Below are 22,562 nucleotides of genomic sequence, written 5' to 3'. Positions count from 1 at the left end.
AAAACCTGCTCTTACCTTGCTTTAAGCTGACCCCAGGTTTCCGAGCACCAGTTATGCGCAATCCATTATGGACTTCAGGAGCTGGTTGCAAAATAGGTGTTTTAGTTTCATCTCCTTCTTCAGAAAACTGATCTAAAGAACAAAATCAAACTAAATTTAAAATGATTAAGATTCATAGCTTCTTTCCCTAGATCACTGAGTGACTTTCAGTTGAGTTCCCATTTCTTAATTTCTAAAATAAACTTGACACTTACCATCGTCATCTTCATCATCATCTGCAGCATTGATTACAACTGGAGGATGTGTGGGACTGGGAACATTTTCTGAACTTTCCACTTTCATTACACCCCTAAGCTGGGGGGAGGGGTTAGACTGGACTGAAAGTTTGTTCTGCTGCATTGAGAGCTGATTAGCTTTCACCTCTTCATCTGGTGACTCAGGCACAATGGGTAAAATGGCTAAAAGTGAAAAGGCATCAGTAAGTCAACAACAGTTGAATAAAAGAACTCAAATTGCTTTGTCTCTACATACACATACTACACTCAGTAAATTTTCACAAAATTTTAAGACCTTTTTAGTCTCTTATTAGAATATATGTCCTCCTTCTATTTTAATATACACTGCATTCAAGATATGTCTCAATAAATGTATTTATTAATTCTTAATAATCAATTTTATGCATTCTAAAAATCAGAATTTTTTTAAAAAAGCAGCAGCAAAAAACAATATGGTAGATAACAATTCAAAATCTATATTACATCTAACTACTAAACAACAGATTATTGTGGACTTAATTTTTATTAAATAGATTTAAAATTCAAGTCAAATCAATTCAACAAATGTTTACTAAGTACTTATTAATTGGTAGAACACAGTGCTAAGTGCTGGGAGAAATACATAATTTAGATAAAACAAAATCCTAGTTTTTAGGGAGCTTATCATTCACTTGGGGAAAAACTCCGAGATAATTATTTTTTAAAATATTAGTATATAAATGAGGAAGCAAATAAAGTGAAAGTTATATCAATTTGGGAGAGAAAAGAGAGAAAAATAAGATTAGGAAAAACCGGGGAATTTTATTGTTGACATGGTATTCTGACTGAATTTTTAAAGATTGGTTAGATGGAAGGGAAGGGCATTGCAAGAACAGTGAAAAGCACAAGCCAAGTGGAGATTGTACAGCACAAGACTATCCAAAAGTCCAGTTTTGGATAGAGAATCATATACATTGAAGAGTATAATAGTAGTAGTATGAGATAAGAGGAAATTTGAAGTTGTGCCAGACCATGAAAATCTTGAAATCAAATTAAAGACTGTGACACTTATTTAATAGGCAATAAGGGGTATTTAAGGGGAGAAAAGTGACATGATCAAGTATATATAGAAAGAAGTAAAATCTACTGTGAGAAAAAGAGACAGTAGAAATAAGATCTATTAGTAATCCAGGTGAGTGGCAATAGGACTTATGTTAAAATAGCATCAGTACAAATAAAAAGAGGGGACAAATTGTCCTCTACAAAAGATTTCTTACTTTTGTCTTTGTGTCCCCAAAACCTAGTACAGTGATTTGCACATAATTGGCATTTGATAAGTATTTGTTGACTTGAATTGGATTTAAGTTGGGAGTTGATAAATTCAAACTTCTTTGAACAGAAAACATGAAAATAACTAAAAGTATGTGAAATGATTTAAAATAAAAACAGAACTTATTACTTTTGCTTGGAGGTAGGAAAAGGCCTTCAACATAGCGTCCCCTGTTGTGATGAAACGCACAATTTAATTTTTGACATCCCATTGGCTGGTTTTCCCAGTAGCATGGAATCTCACTCCGCTTTTTCTGTGGATGGAAAAAAAAAAAAAAAATCAGGAGATAAACCAAAATATGAAATGGGATTATCCTATCTTGATATGACAAGAACTAAGTATACAGCCTCTGTCTAAAGAGCTTCATCAAAGGGGAACTTACCATATTTCAAGGAAGCTAATTTCACTCACAGAAAGCTCTAATTGTTCATTTTTTTCTGACATGCAGCCTAAAACTGCACAACTTCCACCAATCTCTCTTGGTTCTCTCCCTAGGAGTTAAACAGAACAAAGCTAATCCCTCCTTCAAATAACTTCTAATCAAATACTCGAATTAGGCAAACATGTCCCTCAGAGTTTTCTTTTTTCCAGGTCAAATATCCCCATTGCCTTCAAATGATCTTCATACAACACTAAGGCAGGGGCCTAACTATTCCAGTTACCATCCTTTAAATATTCTCTAGCTTATCAATGTCTTTTCTAGACCATGGTACCCAGAACTGAACAGAATGGCTGACAACACTGTATTGGTACAAGAGGACTCTCAGCACTCTATTTCTGGAAGCTGTGCTTTTTAAACTGCCATATTAGACTACTGACTTTAGTAGCCTTGCAAAGTATCAATTTTTTTTTTTTCAAAACTGCTAACCCTCCTCCCTTATCTTATATTTGTGAAATTGATTTCTTTTTGTATACAAGTGCATACATTTATATTAGAGTCAGCTCAATGCTCTAGCCTGATAAGGTCTTTTTGGATTTTGACTATCACCTATCTCCCCAAATATATCTAAAACATTCTCCATATCTACTTTTCCTATCTATGAGTCAAAGAAGGTAGCACAATGTATGTGAAAATAGTATTGGAATGGAGAATGGCTGAATAGGCTGTGTATGTGAATGTGATGAAATACTATTTTGATATTAAAAAGTCATGAAGGGGGATGGTTTTAGAAGAACCCCGTTAGATATATGTGGACCAATACAAAATAAAGCAAGCAGATCCAGGAGACTAACTTAGTACAATTCAATCCTCCTCATCTTTTTTCCTCCCTTCTCCTTTTGCATGACTATCCTAAACTGTAATGCATCTTTGTTTTTCTTTCTTTCTCAATGGGCAGAGAAAGAAAAAAGAAGAGGAGAATTTGGAACCAAAAACACAATTAGTTAAAAAAAATAGTGGATTTGAAACCAAAGAATTGGGATTCCAAAATATTTTGGAAATACCTTGTTTCTCAGAGCTTAGGCCCACCAAGGCTGTGTCCTAAGCTTAGTGTAACAATAATCCTTTGCACTCTGGATCTCACTCTCTGACAAAGTTTATTGCCTAGACCAGTACCAGATGTTCACTAAGGGATTCAGCTCCTCTGATTTCCCAGAATCATCCATCACATGTTCACAATCTCTGTTTTTTTGTCACTGACAGGTACAGTATTATATATAGAGAACTCTGGTTCTGTACTCCGGCCACAACTTTCCAAAACTTGGTACAATGAGCTGTTCCCACAGGATCCAAGAGCACCTGTATTTGTCCCAAGAAATGCTAATCATGAGAACCATTTCAAGATCCAAGAATGATTGTGCTGTGGGTTAATCCCTTTAAGCATCAGTATTGTTAAGCCTTCTTTCTAGGAATCGAGCTTCCACCTGCAAATGTCATTTTCCTCACTGTGAAATTAATTACATTTCAGTTTGTGTCCTGATTCTCTTATCTCTAGCCTGTTTTGTGCTGCTCTGGCCACCCACAGATTACAGGCTAGTTCTGGTCCAGCTGACTGATTCAAATTCAGTTCTGCCACTTGCTAGTGATATGACCCTGTGCAAACCACTTAACCTCTTAGTGTACTAGGCATCTCCCTAAAAGTATAAGTTACAAAAAAGTTGTTGTTCTGCTCCGATAGAGGAAGATTTGTCACTGGGTTGCAATCACAAATCTAGACAAAACAAATAGAGAACAGCCCAAGGTCTAAGCTTCTTGGAAATTATAGCAGTAACAATTTTAAAATATCATTATCAGTAATAGTTATTTTATTGTTAAAGGAGGAAAGAAAATAATGAAATACTGACTGTTAATTTTATGAAGACCTCAGGTACACTAAAAAATATAGTGCTAAATATTTAGAGCTTTTTTTTTTTTTGGCTGAGGCAATTGGGGGTGACTTGTCTAGGGTCACACAACCAGGAAGTGTTAAGTGTCTGAGACGAGATTTGACCTCAGGTCCTCCTGACTTCAGGGCTGATGCTCTATCCACTGAGTCACCTAGCTGCCCCTATTTTAGAGCTTTTAATAAAGCTCTCCTCCCCTAAAAACTACATACACAAAAAGGTCAGATATTCAGTGAACCAGTTCAGGATCTAATGTTAATTTTTCTCACTCCTGAGGCCTTTGGTTTAAGAGACTTTCCCTCTCTCTTGGAAATAAATTTTCCAAATACAGGTTGCCTGCTGTAATGAATCATGCTGTGTTCTACAATATGTGACATTTAACCTTAACCTTGAGGATAAGGATATGCCAATTTGTCCTACTCTCTCTCTTAATCATCAAACTTATACAAAGCAAAAGAAATTAACATTTTTAATTGTCCCACTCTCCGTGATTTTGGTTTCAGGCTACTGATGATCAACTATCATTAAACTTGATTGACCACTTACATCAATTTCCATGTGTCGGAACCTGCAGACTTGTCGAAAACAGCGCCCTTCCTGCCACAATGTGCAGACAGTCTCATTTCCTAAGGCAGCTTCACAGTGCCGGAATGGGCAGCTATCTCCCTGCAACCAATAGAAAAGAACAAAGAAAATAATTATGACCTGAAAGATTCACATACATCTCTAAGCATAAAGCTTTGCTGCTTAGTGATAAGTATTTAATAGGGAAAAGAGATTAAGTCAAAATCAGAAAAAAAATAATAAAGTTCAAAGAAAATAGGACCAATCTAAGGGAAAAAGATTCTACTCTGAGAAAATTTTTTGTGAACCTAACCTATTCCACTGATCGACTACTCTATTTTTTAACCTGTACCAAATGATTTTGATAACCACTGCTTTATAATATAGTTTTAGATCTGGTACAGCTAGGACAATTTGCATTTTAAAAAATTAATTCCCTTGCAATTCTTGACCCTTTGTTCTTCCCAATGAACTATGTTATTACTTTTTCTAGCTTTGTAAAATAATTTCTTGAGAATTTGATTGGTATGGTACCAAATAAGTAGATTTAGGTAGAACTGTCATTTTTATTATATTAGCTTGGTCTACCCATGAACACTTGATATTCTTCCAATTGATTAGATCTGACTTATTTGTGTGGAAAGTGTTTTGTAGTTCCCTTCATATAGGTCCTGATTTGTTTTGGCAGGTAGGCTCCCAAACATTTTATATTATGTACAGCATGGAATTACATCTTGCTGCTGAACTTTGTTGGTAACATATAGAAATGCTGATGGTTTGTGTGGATTTATTTTGTATTCCTGCAAGTTTGCTAAAGTTGTGAATTATTTCTAGTAGTTTTTAAGTTCTCTAGGATTATGTAAATATACCATCATATCATCTCTAAAGAGTGATAACTTAGTTTCCTCATTACCTACTCTAATTCCTATAATTTCTTTTTTTCTCTTATTGCTAAAGCTATTATTTCTAATATAATATTGAATAGTAATGGTGATAGTGGACAATATTATTTCACCCCTGATATTATTGGGAATGGTCCTAGTTTATCCCCATTATATATGATGTTTGCTGATGGTTTTAAATAGATGCTCCTGATCATTTTAAGGAAAACTCCATTTATTCGTATACTCTTTAGTGTTTTTAATAGGAATTGGTGTTGGGTTTTGTTAAATGCTTTTTCTGCATCTACTGAAGTAATCATGTAATTTTTGTTAATTTGGTTACTGATATAGTCAATTATGCTAATAGTTTTCCTAATGTTGAACTAATCCTACATTCTGATATACATCCTACTTGATCAAGATATATCATCTTGGTGATAACTTGTTATAATATCTTTGCTAATATTTAAGGTTACTGCATCAATATGCATTAGGGAAATTGGACTATAATTTTCTTTCTCTGTTTTGACCCTACCTGATTTATGTGTCAGCAACATATCTGTGTCATAAAAGGAATTTGGTAGAAGTCCTTCTTTCTTTTTTTTTTTTTTTTCTGAGGCTGGGGTTAAGTGACTTGCCCAGGGTCACACAGCTAGGAAGTGAAGTCCTTTCCCTATTTTTCCAAATAGCTTATACAATATTGGGATTGTTTTATAAATGCTTGTTAGAATTCACATGTAAATCCAACTGGCCCTAGAGATTGTTTTCTTAGGAAGTTGATTAATAGCTTGTTCAATTTCTTTTTCTAAAGTGGACTATTTAAGTAATTTTATTTCCTCCTCTCAATCTGAGCAATCTATATTTTTTAAAGTATTCATCCATTTCACTTAGATTATCAGATTTATTGGCATACAGTTGGGCAAAATAGCTTCTAATTATTGCTCTAATTTCCTCTTTATTGGTAGAAAGTTCATCCTTTTCATTTTTGATACTAACAATTTGATTTTCTTCTTTCCTATTTCTAATCAAATTAACTAAAGGTTTATCCATTTTTTCCCCCACATAACCAACTTTTAGTTTTATTAATTCAAAAGTTTTCTTACTTTCAATTTTATTAATGTCCCCTTTTATTTCAGAATTTCAAATTTGTATTTAATTGGGGAAAGGGGGCAAAGATTTCTTACAGATATTTCTTGCAGTTATTACCATTTATCTCATCTGCAGCCAGAAGATTAAGCATAGATTCAGAGTCAAAGAAAATACAAGTAAGTGAATGTTAAAACCTGAAAAATATATAAACAGTAGCTTAATTTCAACCTGTCCTACATAAACTTGAGTTCTACAAGTAAAGCTAATTCTGATATAAAAACATCAAAATACTAGGCCAGGAGGCAGGCCCAGTCATATGTTCTGTAACATAGGTAGCACACATTATTAATATTTTGAAATCAAGTACCATTTTGTGCAATTGACTGGCTATATGTACTTAGAATCAATAAAATTGCCAGGACTTTGCTCAAAATAGAGAACTCACATACCTATTTTGGCATTATAAGCAGCTTATCACTAATGAGACTTGGAAAAATAGTCTTTTATATGAAGACATGAATGTGTAGATTACAAGAAAGAGACAAGTGATATACATATCAAAATGAAGGAGTTGGAAAAGCATTTTGTGTGTGTGTGTGTGTGTGTGTGTGTGTATCTTCAGAGTTGTAGGCAGGAAATTTGGAAAAGGAAAGAATTAAAATACAAATTTTAATGTATACATTCATAGAAATATGGCAACTACGTATACCTAGTAACATTTACATCACGTAAATCAAAACCAATAATTTACAGCCAATGGTTTTCATCATTTTTAAAGATGCTAAGGGGGAAAAATATGGCATAGACTATTCAGAATGACAATTTTGTCATGTATCTTGAACTTTTTTCTATTATAATCTTAACTTTAAAAGAAAAGAAGACAATGAATATTAACTCTTTATATTTTAAATTCTTTTCCAAATGCTAATGTTCATGAACAGTTTTATATTAATTAGAATCAGTGTATTGATATTATTTTAAAAAAGTTAATGTTGTTTTACATCACATACTTTTAAAAGATCACCTTGGAAAAACATAAAAAAACCCCACAAAATCATCATCAGAAGAAAAAGATTATCAAGAATGAATAAATTTCCTTATTAGGCATTATTTTTTCTTATAGGGAAAGCACAAAAGATCAAATTAAACAGTGAAATAGAAATATTACAATGATCAGAGTATTAATAAAATCTCAAACAATGTAAGAAATCAATTACAGGAAAGAACTTTTAAGTTTTACCTTAGTACATGTAGAATAGAAAAAAAAGTAGCAGTCTTCTCCTTGATTAGACATGCTGGCCAGATCCTTAGATCAAATGATGGGGCTTGAAAACAAGCCACAACTCTAGATGAGAACCAGGTTCCAATTCTCTCAAATGGGCTCAATCTTCCACAGGCAATTCAACCACTGAAATCTTCTTTAAAATGTTACCTTAGATAGATGGAAATATAAATCAAAATATATGAAGCACATCTCCTGTTTATCAACTTCTAACTCTTAATGATTTTAATCATCTTTGAGATAATAGTACAAAAGCTGTGTTGGTATCTTATCTTTCCATTAAACAATGATCACAAGAAAAGAAATGGCATCATACTTGCATAACCCTTAGTGCCTGGACATACCAGGATTTTAACATATGCTCTATTTGTATTGGACTAATGATTCATTTGCATAGGGAACTCCCTCTATTGATATGTATTAGCACCTTCCCAGAAAATCTATAGTTTTATGAGTCTCCTATGCCACTGTGAAGTTAAAATGATTTGTCCAGTCACAAAATCAATATGGATTATTAGGATTTGCACACAGGTTTTCTTGGCTGAGGCTTGCTTTCTACCCATTCAACTAAACCACACTGCTTTTTTATTGTTAGCTGTATTCTAAAATCCAAAAACATTAATCTACACTTCTATATATATATATAGTTTTGTAAACATATTTTCATGTAATTTCTGGGTGGACATTGTATGCAATATACAAGTAAATTATTTGTGATATTTCACTTAAAGACTATAGAATCCTTGCAGATTATGATATCTTCATTTTTCTCTTTGGTATTTCCTATGGGATCTAATGGCATCAAAAGAGTGCTAATCCTCAATAGATGCTGCTAACTAAACAAATAACCCAAATCATTTTTCTAATATTTAGATGATTCCTACATGCTTGAGTTGGCCAGGGTAGAAATAATCTAGATTTTTTTTCACTTGAAATGTATAATATAAGAATTTATAGGATCATGAATCTAGAAGAGGCCATAGAGACAATCTAGTCTGTTTCTTTATTTCACAGTTGAGGGAACTTGAGGCTCTGAGAGGTTGTGATTTGCCTAAGATCACAAAGTCAGTAAGTGGAAGAGCTGGGATTCAAACATAGACCCCATAACTACAAGTTCATGCTTAACATTGTATCATACTATCTTTAATATTATACAAACATGATTCTTATTTCAAAAGCAAGCCTACCTGGTTTAGAAAAGTGCAAATTATTTACAGGAATAAAGTTAACATCATATGCCTCTGAACTTCCTTATACCTGGACATATGTCTATATAATAATGAAAATGGCTATATTTACATAAATCTCATTAGCAGAATAGGAAGGAGAACATATTATAAAATATGATTTAAACTCAATTTGCCCTGGCTGTGAATTAAAAGGCAAAATTCTTCTTATTGATGACCTTCTAGAGACAACCCTCTGTCTTCTGAAAGAAAGCAAGTTATTTATTAATTTTCTTCCTAGCTGTACTGACCACAGATATATGCATTGCCAAGTGAAGGCAAGGGCTGCTTTGTACAGCCAAAATTTACTGCTTCTTCAGAGGGAAAATTAAAATAGTTGACATTTATTTACATGGTGTTTTAAGGTTTGCAAAATACTTTATATACATTCTTCTTTCTCTCCTGTTATATCATACTTTTTAAAAATCATAGGCTATTTTGTATATATTTGTATTTATTCACTTTATATATAAATGTAAGCTCCTTGCAAGTTTTTGGGTTTTTTTGTACTTGCACCCCCAACAACTGGCATAACACTGGAATAAGAGTATGACTTTAATCAATACTTGTGATTGATTACTTCAAATAATCCTGGGAGGTATCTATTCCCCCCAGATTATAGATAAAGAAGCTAAGTTTTAAGAATCTCTTGTGCTTTACACTTTTTTGAAACAAATAACTGTTCTACTTAAAACATATAAGAGACAGTGCAACTGTGTGCGAGTACATTTGGGAAGAATGATATGGGGGGCAAGTACATGAATTGTGGTAAAATTACACATTAGAGTATTTTGCGTCATTTAAAAAAATTTCAAAAAGTACTAGAATTCTTTCCTTCCAACACATGCACATATTTTTTAGACTCCTTGAATTAAAAGCTAAGATATGTGCTAATGCTAAGAAATTGAAAGGTTATTTATTTTACATCACAAAACTAGGTCCAGAAATTCACTTACTTATATTTTATATATAATGTAAAAACCACAGTAAATAAAACAAGGGCTTCTTTCCAGTAGCTATGGAAATGTTTCCTATAAGACACACAAGCCCTTAAGATACCCCTCTTCTACTACATCATGCTGAGTTCAGACTTGTTTCACTTTTGTAGCACACAGCACTTAGCACCAAGAAGCAAGTTATAGATTATTAAAAAGAACTTTTTATTTCATGCATCCTCAGCTACAATATTCAGTTAAGTGAAAAATAAAAACTTTAAGAAGCTTCACATTAACTAAAAGTTAAATGTTCACACAAAAATTCTTGAACTGGCCCTCTAGATCTATCACATTTTTCTATGGCTCTTTCTTTTCACTTCTTAACTTCATAAGCGTTTCTCAAACCTCATGTCAGGAGCCACTTTTGATCTTAAAACTGTTCTTCCGGGAGTTATTTGAATTACGCTGTATTTACTTTTCTGTGTAAATATTGTATCCCTCTTCCCTATTAGAGAAGAATACATGTTCCTGGAAGTCAGGTGCTATTTGTATTTTTGTCTTAGTAACTCTTCCATAGCACATAGTATAGACTGAAAAAAGGGGCTTGCTGAATTGATTGTGAAGGACAAAGACTTCTGAAAGGTGCCATCAGCAAATAGTTTAACTTTTTGCTTCTTTGTGAGAGGTGTGCATTTCATATTTTCACAGGAAAGCTTTATTTGAAGTAGTGCAATTACTAATACTGAAAAGTCACTTCTTCAGCCTCTATTTAAGCCATTAGTTAAAAATAAAATTATAGTTCAGTGATGTTGCTAAGTAACAGACAATAGTGCCTTCAATATTTAATAATGTAGCTGCTATAGCGGAAAACTACCATTCTCCTAAATTATAAGCAGAATAATCAAGACAATTCTGTGCCAGTGAAAAACACTATTTTAAAAGAAAAAGAGATTTAACAAAAATTTAACCAAAGTTCAAATTAGGCAGGGAGCTGTTTTTTGAACAATCTAATTTCAGGACTAGAATAACTTTTTTTAAAAATCAAATATAATTCCATTTTTTACAGACTATTTATTGTAAAAGATGCTCATCTTTCTAAAAACCATAAAGTATTTGACTTGTGCTACTGAAAATGAAAAAGATAACCTGAATATTCTAAATAATTATAGTATGAATTATAGAAATATCAACACGTTAAAAAAAAAGGCAAATGATCAATCTCCATACTTACATTAGCTGGGTGACCTCAATAGTATCGTCTGTCTTCAATGAATTCCAATTTATTACTCCTGTAGGTCGAACCAACACTCAATCCATGAATTAATAATAAATTTTTCTCCTCACATTGCCAAGGAAACACCTCTCAGCCACAATTCAAACACAAGACTGTGCTTTTTAAACATCTCCCAACTATAGGAAGAATAAGTCCATTCGAATAACCTCTGTCAGACTGGAGACAGCCAGGGTTAGTTATCTCTTCCAAAAAAAAAAAAAAAAAAAAAAAAAAAAAAAAAAGTTCATTTAAAAATGAACTTGAAATTCAAAGGGCTACAAAAAAGATCCATCTTCCACAGCCGGACAATTTATTTATTTTTTTTTTTTTAAAAAAACAAAAACAAAAAATTGAATAATATCCAATTCTGGTCTTCAAGATTTCTTCACCTATTAAGAAAAAACAGAAACCTTCCCCCATCTTTATTATCTGTATACTGAAAATACACGTGTATGTAAAAGTATAGGTATGTGTGTATCTATGTATATAAGCATATACATATATACAAATTGGTTTATACACACAAACACATATACACAAATATTCATAACCAAAGCATTTGAGTGATTTTTCATCTTTAAAGCATACAATAAAAGTCTTTAGGTTTGAATGCATTTTTAAAAATAATGGTAAAAACTCAGAATTGAGGTATCTTTTTTAAATGGCTGAAATCTTGCACCAGCCCACAAATGCTGATGAAATAATATCCTTACACATATGAATGTGTATAGTATGGATGCATGTATAACATTAATGTTTCCACATGATCTTTAACCAAAATAGATGGAAATGATCAGAATAATGACAACTAAATGGTACAGCAAACTATAGAAGCCAGAGAAGCCAGACTAAACAAAGTTATATAAAACATGGGGAGCTTAATATTTGGGGAGAGACATTTCCTTCAAATCAATACCAATTCTTCTAACAAGGTATCAAGGATTAGCCATGCAAAAGTTTGCTTAAGCAGCTCAATTTCAAAAATTTTAAGCTACTATCAGTAAGAAATTTATAATTGTTTGTCTATTCAGGTTAGTGAGGTGTTCAAACTCTTAATTTTGCAATGATGTTGACATGTTCTAACAAAAAAGTTTAAATAAAAGTATTGTTATGCTTAAGGTTTACTCTAGATTTTTAAACCAGTCCCCAAAACTTAAAAGGAATTTTGATTCTTATAAAAGCTGTACAATCTCTATGTTAACTTTGGTCAAATTCTATTCAAGACAAAACAAAAATTATATATTACTTAGAATTTGAAAATAAAATGTGGACACCTTTTACTCACACTTAACACTAGTCAATTTTCCAGGACTTTTTAGAGCAGGGAATATCCCCAAACCTAAAATGAAAAAGAAGGAAAAATCAGATCTTGAACAACTTAGTCAGAAATTTGCATAAAAATAGCCTATAAAATTTGTTATTAAGAGAAAATCTCAAGCTTTTCCTTTTTTATTGATTATATATCTAATCCTACTTAATAGAACTAAATTATATCTTTTTTTTTTTTTTTTTTTTTTTTTTTTTTGCTGAGGCAACTGGGGTTAAGTGACTTGCTTTAAGTCACCCAGCTAGGAAGTGTTAAGTGTCTGAGGACACATTTGAACAAAGATCCTCCTGACTTCAGGGCTGTGCTCTATCCACTGCACCACCTACCTGCCCCTAAATTATATCTTAATATAAAAACTTTTACTTGATAAGGTTCACCTAGTGTAAACTCATTTTGTAGAATAATACTCCAAAGAGCAGACTGCTTAATTGCAGCAAGATATCCAAAACAATTTTCTGATAATGAGGAAACCAGTTTCATGATTAAGTTCCAGTCAACTTCAAAGTTTTGATTTTTTTTAAACAGTCTTACAAAGCTTTTATTCTCTTTGGAAACTGAAAACTATTTTAGACAAAATTGTTTCTATGTGTCTTTCACTGGTACCCCCTAAACAAATCTTTTAATCATGATTTTCTAAATTGTAAGAATATATTTTGCCACTTTCAGTGCTACCAACCCCCTTTATGCAAGGGCATTAATAATAAACATTTTAATTTCACTGGCCAATTAACTTGGGTTTTTCTTTGCTGTACAAATTCCCAAGGGATCAAATCAGAGTAAAAAGCCATCAATTATTCTGAACTGGTTTTTACACCAAATAATTTAGATACTTATACATATGCCTTTTAATTAAATAAAATTGAGGAGTTATTTAATTCAACAAATACAAGCTTTAAAAATTGATTAGTATCATGGAAGTGACTAAATTTTCAAAATGCTAATTTCAAAATTTTCAAAATTTCCAAATAAGGACATTTAGGTTTTGCCCAATTGTTGTGCAATAATCAATGACTTTTAACATGTTTTTATATTCCTTCATGACCTCATATAGCCAGACAAAAAGGAAAACACAATAGACAAAAATACAATAAAGACCAAGATCATTTCTTTTGATTATACAATTTTATCATTATCTTATATTTTTAAAAAGTATTAAAAAACCCAGTCATTTATTTGGCTCTATATGTCCCAACTACAATAGTAGTGCAATGTCTTTCAATGTAGTACTTTGTTCTTATGCAAAATAGAAGGGGAAAAATGGTGTGTGGGGGGTGTTCTTACACAAAATAGAAGGCTTCTATGTCAAGTAGTGCATTGGAATTTTTTCAAAAACTTCAATTTCTATTTAGTATTCCCTAGAAATCTATCGTTGATAAGGCATGTTTCAACTTTTTGTGTTTTTTCCAAATGTTCTCACCTCGTTAAAAAAAAAAACAAAAACAAAATAAAGTTTTCATACATATATACAACCAGACACAATTAGCTGTATTTATTAGTAGTGACTTAACACTACATGATATTGCCTTGTAACTATCCATCCTATGCATACCAACTCTTCAGTACTTTAAATTCTACCCATTAATCATAGTTAAAATTTAACTTTAATTTCAGGAAATCTCAATTGTTCAACATTTTCAAAATTTTGGTCTACTTTGAGACAAAATGGGTGTTTATAAAGAGGCATTCAAATGATAGATTACTGATGGGGGAGTTTAAATAGTGAATAGTAACTTATAAAGCTGGCCTTACATCTGCAAATATATCAGGAAATCATTGCTTATTATAATTTTGAACATTTTTCATTCAATATTCTTCAACTACTGCTGCTACAGCAGCAGGGATGATATAAGGTTTTTGCTTGCCACTTGAAATACTATTGGTTGCTGAGCTATCAATGGGGCCTATAAGATATCACTTCCCACTATAGGTGATAAGGCCCAAAGCTTCTAAAGTGACAACATGACAGTTATTTGTTGAAGTGTCCATACAATTACAAATTTATACCAGAAGGATTTGTCTATGTTTGTAAATCATGTTTGTAAATCCTGAGGAAGTCATCTAAATTTTCTTTAAGATAAGAAGCTAACAAAGTGACAAAATGCAAGCCTTGAATCATAAAAGGCATTCAGTAGGATGACATTTTCAAGCTTTTCTTTTCTTGCTTTCTTGGCAATTGAGGTTAAGTGACTTGTCCAGGGTGACACAGCTAGGAAGTATTGAGTGTCTGGGCCATATTTGAACTCGTATCCTCCTGGCTTCAGGGCTGGTGCTTTATCCACTGCAACACCTAGCTGCTCCTAAGCTTTTCATTTTAAAAACCATATTTTATCAATGCCTTTTGACCTTTTACATCAGTAATATTATCAACATCTCTGTGATATTTTCTTTTGTAACAAGGAAAAAACAAATAAACAAAGAGATCCAATTTGTCTGAACTACCACAATAGTCTGCTGTTTGGACTTCCTGTCTCAAGTCTTTCTGTACTCCAGTCCATCTTTCACTCTGCTGTTAAGCTTTGGTTCTCTGAAGAACAAGTCCAACTTAATGATACTCCCTCCTCTTGCCCCCTCATTTAATAAACTCCAATGGCTCTCTATCATGTCAAGGATCAAATATATAAACCCTTTGCTTGACTTTTAAAGCCCTTCATAATCTGCTCTTTTCCTACCTTTTCAGTCTTCTTATATCATACTCCTTCCCTATATATTCTAGAGGCCTTTTTGCCCTTTCCTCAGCAAAGATACAACAAAATCTCCCCACTTTGGGCATTTTCACTGACTTTCTTTCATTACTAGAATTCCTTCCCTTCTCATCTCTTATTCCTGACTTACCTCAAATCTTCATTATTAAGTTCCACCTTCAACAAGAAGGCATTTCCCAGTCCCCCTTAATCTTAGTACTATCTACCTCCAATTTGCCCTGTATATATCTTGTTTGTATGTAGTTGTTTTCGTGTTGTTTCTTCTTTGGAGTTTTGAAACTTTGAGCTCCTTGAGAGCAGAATTTGTTTTTTGCCTTTCTTTCTACCCTCAGAATTTGGCAGTGTTTTCATGTGATAGATAAGTGCTTAATAAATGTTCATGGAGGACCTGACTTGAGAACATCTCATGAGGTTTATAATATTCTGTCCTAGCAGTTTTCCACTTTTTATGAGAGATATTTCATTACCTATCCTTTTGGACCTTCATTTCTTTTTCTATTATTCAAAATTAAAACTCCTTTAAGTAATCTTTTCATTTATAGTGTTGTAATTGTTTCATGTTACTCTCTGTTCTGCTGATTTTGAGTTACAGTGTTGTAGTTATTTCATATGTTGCTCACTGTTTTGCTTATTTTTGTTTCTTTGTATTTCTCATGTTACTGCACCTTAATATTCTGAATCTCTAACCTGGGGAATAGAGCTGAAGTATCGACTGTTAGGTTCTGAAATAATAAATTTTATTTGCCTATAAATATTTCCCACTTGATAGGATAGCTCAGTTGGTCATTTTTCTGAGCCAGAAAAAAATGAACAGCACCTGGTCTGATGGAAAAATCCTCCAATTTCCAAGCAGCACTATTACCTCTGCAGTAGGTGGGATGCTTAGACTGGAGGCAACCTAAAGCATAATTTTCTAAGATGAGTGCCTGGTCAACTGAGCTCATATTCTTTACTAAGCTGTCAAGATATACTAGTGTCTAAGCAGAAATTCCAAATTGCAGATGTCTTGGTTTTTTGTTCTAGGCATTAAGATAAGGCTCTGTTTTTAAAGAAGAAAGTCTCTAGGACATCAGATTCCATGATTATTAAAGATTTGTTAGAAATTACATTTGAACTATGATCTTTTAATAAATTCCTTAAACAATCAAAATTTAACTGGAAAGACGTAAGTCATCTTTTAATCCTTAATTGTGACAAGCCTTATGACTGACAGTTTCCATTATATCAATATTAAAGTAAGAAATAGAGGAACATTCAAACTTTCCAATTCTGTCAAAACTTATATTTTCAAGTGCATGGGAGCTGAGTACATGGAAGGCATAATCTTCTTCCCCATTGGCCAGTTCAATTTTATTAGAATATCTCAGAAGATGAAAGCTTTGTCTGGTGATATTGCTGAAGTGTGGAGGTATCCAAATGGATGTCTCCTTTTACACTCATTGACATAATCTATCTGCTTATAACTGCTATAAATTCTTCAACAGATTTATCATGGGTTAATGTAGAAAAATTACATCACAATAGAAGTTTTATATCAAGCAAAGGGATTTATTTGGCTATATATTCTTCACCCTGCTTGGAAGCACAGGCACAGTAATATCAGCAATAGTGTGGCATCTGAGATCCTCCAGATCTCAAATCTTTAATGATTTTTGATGAACCAACCAGATCTCCATGAGGTTTGGATTTTTTTTCTTGTGTTGAGAAGCAACTCTGTCTCAAGATTCATCTCTTTTGCACCACCTTCCCCCCATCGGGAGAGGCAGAAAAGAGTGTTTAGCCTTGAGTCTGTGGATTTTTATTTTTAAATATTTTGATAACTGCCATTCAGCATAAATGCTTTCTTTTGTAATCTTATGCAAACATTTTACTTTGTGCTTTTAAAAACATTCTGAGAAGAGGTTCTTATAGTTCATTAGACAGCGAACCCAATGAGACACACAAAAGTTATGAATTCCTGCTTTCACCACTATTATTAAGGGTACTTGAAATATTCCCAAATCCAAACATCACTAAACATGCCTCGTCTGTTGCCTGCTGAAGATACCCACACATCAAAAGTCTTATTTCTTTCCAAAACTTTTGCAAGAATCTTAGATGTTTATAATACAACTACTGTTCCTCCCCCTTTCGCTTCAAGTTCCCTTCGGAATACAGTCCTGTCTCTTGCCAGTTTTAGAAAACATCTCCAAGCTGCCTTAAAACCCTCAGAGTTAGACGGTGAGGATCCTGGCTACCACACAATCCAGTTCCTTTATTTTAGAGATCACGAAACCGAGGCCCAGAAACTGACGGCCGAGTAGTTAGCGGCACTCAGCGAGAGCCCAGGCTAACGTTCTTTCTCTAACAACATACCAGTAACCTTTTGATGCTTTCAGATACCAATTTTTAAATCGATCTATTTCTCAGATCGATATTTAAAATTCCATTTTTAAAATAATGAAACTGCAGTTTTATTTAGTGTCCAAGTTGTCAGTAAAACTCCAAGAACCCCAATCTCCCAACAGATCTGACGCCACATAGTAGGCCATAGCAGGAAAGGCTTGTTTTCCCCTTCTTTCGATTTTTAAACGAAAATCTCTAATTCTAAGAGAGACATCTAAACAACGAAGCTGTAAGCAAAATGTTACATATATTAAAGAGTTACAACTGCAGCTCTAAATTTGCTAAAAGTATCAAAAACTAGCCCAATTCCGGCTTACCCTCCTTTGGGGAGTGGAGACACTTTGCAATCTGTAAGTTAGTAACTCACAGGTTGCATTTCCAGACAACCTCAAGCTCGGGACAGTTAGTTAACTTTTGTTTCACTCGGCTGAGAGTCGAACCGCGGCCCAGCCGGCCTTTCTTGCATCCCCCAGCACTCAGCAAAATGCCCGCACGTAGTAGGCGCTTAATAAACGCCGCCGGGCCGGCCCTAAAAAAGCTGCTCTCCAGCTGGCGAGTCCTCCAAGTGCGGAAGCGAAGGCGCAAGCAAGGGTGGACGACGCCGCACTCCTTCCCCGAGGCCGGAGCCCTCGGTCCAACTACGGAGAAGAGGGCTCGTGGGGTGCCCGAAGCGCAGGCGACAGGGCCCTCCCACGTCATCAGTTAGTCCGGCCTCTTTTTCTTCTGCAGCCGCTTCTCCATCTCTCTCTCTCTCTCTTTCTCTCTCTCTCTTTTTTTAAACAGAGAAGGAAAGCTGGAAGTGCAACGATGCCCCAAGCCCGGCCCGCGTCGGGATTCGAACACAGGGGCCTCTCGGGCCACGAGCCGCCCGGACCAGGTCCCTGATTTCGGGGAGTTTTTCCACGGACCGAAGAGCTCGGCCTCGAAAGCCAGGTGGGCTGAAGAGGCATCGCCAGCCGGCCCCAGGCCCGAGACCCGAGCCGGAGCGGTCGGCCAGGGGGAGGAGTCCGGGCTCGGCTCGGCCGTGACGCGAGGGGCGGCCGGGTGGGGGCGGGGAGGAGGCCCCCGCCGGCCTGTGACAGGAGCGGAGCGGGCGGGGGGAGGGGGCCCGGGGTGGCTCGCCGGGCCGAGTCTTTACGGCGAGGCCGACCAGGGGCCCGCCCGGGGCTTCCTAGGCCGCTTTCCTCGGGGCTTCCCCACACCCCCGAGCCCCGACCCGCTTCGGGGTCGGAAAGACTTCTAGTTACCTGAAAGCGTAACTTGACTGGATCGGAGTTGCTCTTCACCGCTTCCGCTGCGGCCTCGACTCTTTCCCTTATCCGCTGCCAGGGTCTGTCGTCGCTGCGACCGCCACTGCTTTTCGTTCCTCGGGCAGCAGCCACGGACCCTCCGGGCTGCCAGCCTCAAAGATGGCGCCTGGCCGACTGGCCCAGCTCCGAGGCTCGGCCAGGAACCAAGATGGCTCCTGCCTACGTCCCGTGCCAGTACTACGCTCGTGACGCACGGGATTCTGGGAGTTGTAGTTTCCGTGGAAAGGCAAGGTTCAAGATGGCCTCCAAAATATTTTGATTGGGAGGATAGGGAGGGACTTGAGGGTGGGAAGGACCTGCAGTAGAGGTGAAACGTAAACTATTTTTTGTACTTGCCCCACCCTTTTTTTTCCTTGCTATTATCTTCAAATATCTTCTACTTTTGAGCCAAAAAAAACAGTACAGACATTCGAATTCACACTATTCGAAGTTATAATTATGTAAAATATGGTAACTGGTTTGAGTCCAATGGAATTATTCTGTATTAAGTTCGAATAATGCCACCACTTAAAGGGAATTTCTTGTTAGCATTAATTGGGACCTCCTGAATACGTGATGACTTCAACAACTTAAACAGAAAGAATGTCCGAAAAACAATCAGAATGAATATTGCAAAATTATAAGAAGTTCACTGTGGATACTTGTACATTTCATATATTTTGAGACTTTTCTCACATATTCATCAGTTTTGATGATTTTTTTTTTTCTTCAAATATTTGATATATGGAAAGAAAGGCTTTGTGGGAAGAGGATGGGAAATTTTTGGTGATATAAAAAATATCAATAAAATTTTATATTCATAAATAGCTTGAAGTATTGTGAGTATCTTTTGTAGTCTTTCCATCTCAAATGGAAATTTGGAGATATTGCTGGACTTGCAATTAGGAAACTGTTTAAATCCAGAGAAGTGGTGGCAGGCTGTCCTGTGGAAAACACTGAAACCAAGATCCGTAAGACTTCCAGAAAACTAGCCGAGCCCCAAGTGAAGGAGATAAGATTTTGGAAGAGACAATGAAAGATTGCACATTCTGGGTGATTACAATGAACTGAAACAAAGGCTGCTCCCAGAAGCCCCCCAAGAAACCTTCTCACAGAGAACAATATACTTTAGAGAAGAACATTACAACTCCTTTGCTTCTAACTCTTCTTAAGTGATATACACTTAATACATTTCAAATTTGGCCTTCATACTTATGTGTGGGTTGTAGAAGACCCTTACCCAAAATAACTACTCAGAGATCACTCAGTAGAAAGCAGAAAGTTTATTTATTAAGCCTCTGGAGAATGAACCATCCCATTTTGAGATAAGGGAAAGAGAAATCTTGTGGTAGGAGGGCTAAAAAAGTAGTAAAGATACAAAGCTTTTATATGAGAGATTACATCACAAGTAAGAGAGTATTGAGAAGGGGAGGGGGAGGCATCTAATTGGTTGTTGCTATCTGGAGAAATTGGAATGGAAGGTTTCTGTTTCCCCGAAATCACCTTATTTCTAAGAAACCGAAATTCAGGCCTTCAGGCTTCAGATAATTAAGCAGACAGTGGTCAAATTAATAGACTAAATATGGATAAATATCATCAACTCAGGTTAAGTAAATATATTTATAGCTGGCTAAGGCTCAAGTAAATATGGGCCTGCATTATACAGGCCATAGGGGAAACACTGAAATAATGAAAATAAAATACAGAAAAAGAATTCACATATTCCTGTAAGTTCTTTACTTTATCTCTCTATTCCACACACTTAGAACTGAGAGGTGATGATTTAAGGTTTATGAAACACTTTACGTAAAGCTGTCTTATTTGACCCTCAACAGTCCTGAAAATTAGGTTCTATAGGTATTCTCAAAACAGTAATTATGAATTTTTAAATCCTACAAATGGCTTCTATGGCAAGCAGCAGGGAAGGCAAAGTGGGGAGCAATGAAGGAGGAAAAGGACAGCATAGCCTGGAAGAAGCACATAGCAGAGATCCTTATACTGAACAGAGAAGCTTGAGGACAATGTTGCTGAGGCTGGATTTTGTTATCCCAACAAAGAGCAAGCAAAGCACTTCTGAGAGCGTTCCATCAAACATCAGAATCTTTGGAATTTCTAAGATTGAGGCCTTCTAGAATAACATTTTTTCCATAACATACTTAATTCATAGAAAAGAAAGACCTATGTAAGCCTTATCTAGGCAACTATGTAGTACAATGGAGAGTGGAGCCTGGAGTCAGGAAAATCTGAATTCAAATTTAGACTCAGACATTTACTGGCTGTCTGTCCCAAGGCAATTCTCTTAACTGCTATCTGTCTCAGTTTCCTCAGCTATTAAAATGGAGGTAATAATAGCTCCTATTTCCCAAGACTGTTATGGAGATCAAATGAGATAATATTTGTAAAACACTTAATAAAATACCCCAAAAAACTGGAACACTAATAAAACATTGTTGGTGGAATTGTGAATGGATCCAGCCATTCTGGAGAGAAATTTGGAATTATGCTGAAAAAGTTATCAGATTGCACATATCCTTTCATCCAGCAATGTTTCCACTGGGCCTATATCCCAACGAGGTCTTAAAGGAGGAAAAGGGATCTGTATGTGCAAAAATGTTTGTGGCAGCCCTCTTTGTAGTGGCCATAAACCGGAAACTGAGTGGATGCCCATCAAATGGAGAATGGCTGAATAAGTTATAGTATGTGAATGTTATGAAATGTTATTGTTCTATAAGAAATTATTTTAGAGAGGCCTGGAAAGACTTACATGAACTGATGCTAAGTAAAATGAACAGAATCAGGAGATCATCATGCAAGACAACAGCAAGATTATACAATGATCAATTTTGATGGATCTTTCCAACAATGTTTGATTGAGGCCAGTTCCAATGACCTTGTTATGAAGAGAGCCATCTACACCTGAAGAAAGGACTGTCAGAACTGAGTGTGGACAACAACATGACATCCTCACTCTTTTTGTTGTTTGTTTTCTTGTATTTTGTTTTCTTACTCATTTTATTTCCTTTTTGATCTGATTTTACTTGTGCAGAAAGATAATTGTATAAATATGTTTATATATATTGGATTTAACGTATATTTTAACATGTATAACATGGATTGCTTGCTGTTTAGGGGAGGAAGTGGGGAGGAGGGAAAAATTTGACACACAAAGCTATGCAAGGGTCAATATTGAAAAATTATGCTTGCGTATGTTTTTTATGATAGTTTTTTATTTACAAGATATATGCATGGGTAATTTTTCAGCATTGACAATTGCAAAACTTTTTCTTCCACTTTTCCCCCCCTTCCCCCACCCCCTCTCCCAGATGGTAGGTAGACCAATACATGTTAAATATGTCAAAGTATGTGTTAAATACAATATATGTATATATATATATATATATATATATATACATATATATATCCATATAGTTATTTTGCTGCACAAGAAGAATCGGACTTAGAAATAGTGTACAATTAATCTGTGAAGGAAATCAGAAATGCAGTGGATAAAATTAGAGGGATTGGGAATTCTATGTAGTGGTTCATAGTCATCTCCCAGAGTTCTTTTGCTGGGTGTAGCTGGTTCAGTTCATTACTGCTCTATTGGAACTGATTTGGTTCATCTCATTGTTGGAGAGGGCCACATCCATCAGAATTGATCATCATATAGTATCATTGTTGAAGTATATAATGATCTCCTGAT

At 35.1% G+C, this 22,562-nt stretch overlaps 1 protein-coding gene across 6 annotated transcripts in view; it reads right to left on the bottom strand.

The window, feature by feature from the left end:
* Positions 1-18,996, bottom strand: part of ZC3H11A (zinc finger CCCH-type containing 11A) — a 37,575-nt gene extending 18,579 nt beyond the window's left edge. For 3 of the 6 annotated variants that reach the window (XM_074308888.1, XM_074308894.1, XM_074308893.1), the window contains exons 1-8: positions 18,818-18,996; positions 12,442-12,495; positions 11,115-11,172; positions 7,681-7,872; positions 4,453-4,572; positions 1,714-1,837; positions 255-458; positions 16-132 (exon numbers count right to left, since the gene is read on the bottom strand). In XM_074308888.1, the coding sequence (XP_074164989.1) occupies positions 16-132; positions 255-458; positions 1,714-1,837; positions 4,453-4,572; positions 7,681-7,734 (619 nt within the window). In that variant the 5' untranslated portion in view covers positions 7,735-7,872; positions 11,115-11,172; positions 12,442-12,495; positions 18,818-18,996. Of the gene's footprint in view, positions 1-15; positions 133-254; positions 459-1,713; positions 1,838-4,452; positions 4,573-7,680; positions 7,873-11,114; positions 11,173-12,430; positions 12,496-17,887; positions 18,018-18,817 lie in introns of those variants that run through there. The other 3 variants (XM_074308889.1, XM_074308892.1, XM_074308891.1) reach the window with 3 other exon arrangements.
* Positions 18,997-22,562: the final 3,566 nt, after the last annotated feature.

The sequence above is a fragment of the Sminthopsis crassicaudata genome, chromosome 4 (assembly GCF_048593235.1).
Source record: "Sminthopsis crassicaudata isolate SCR6 chromosome 4, ASM4859323v1, whole genome shotgun sequence".
Lineage (NCBI taxonomy): Eukaryota > Metazoa > Chordata > Mammalia > Dasyuromorphia > Dasyuridae > Sminthopsis > Sminthopsis crassicaudata.
This window is presented reverse-complemented; position numbering and strand designations above follow the sequence as displayed.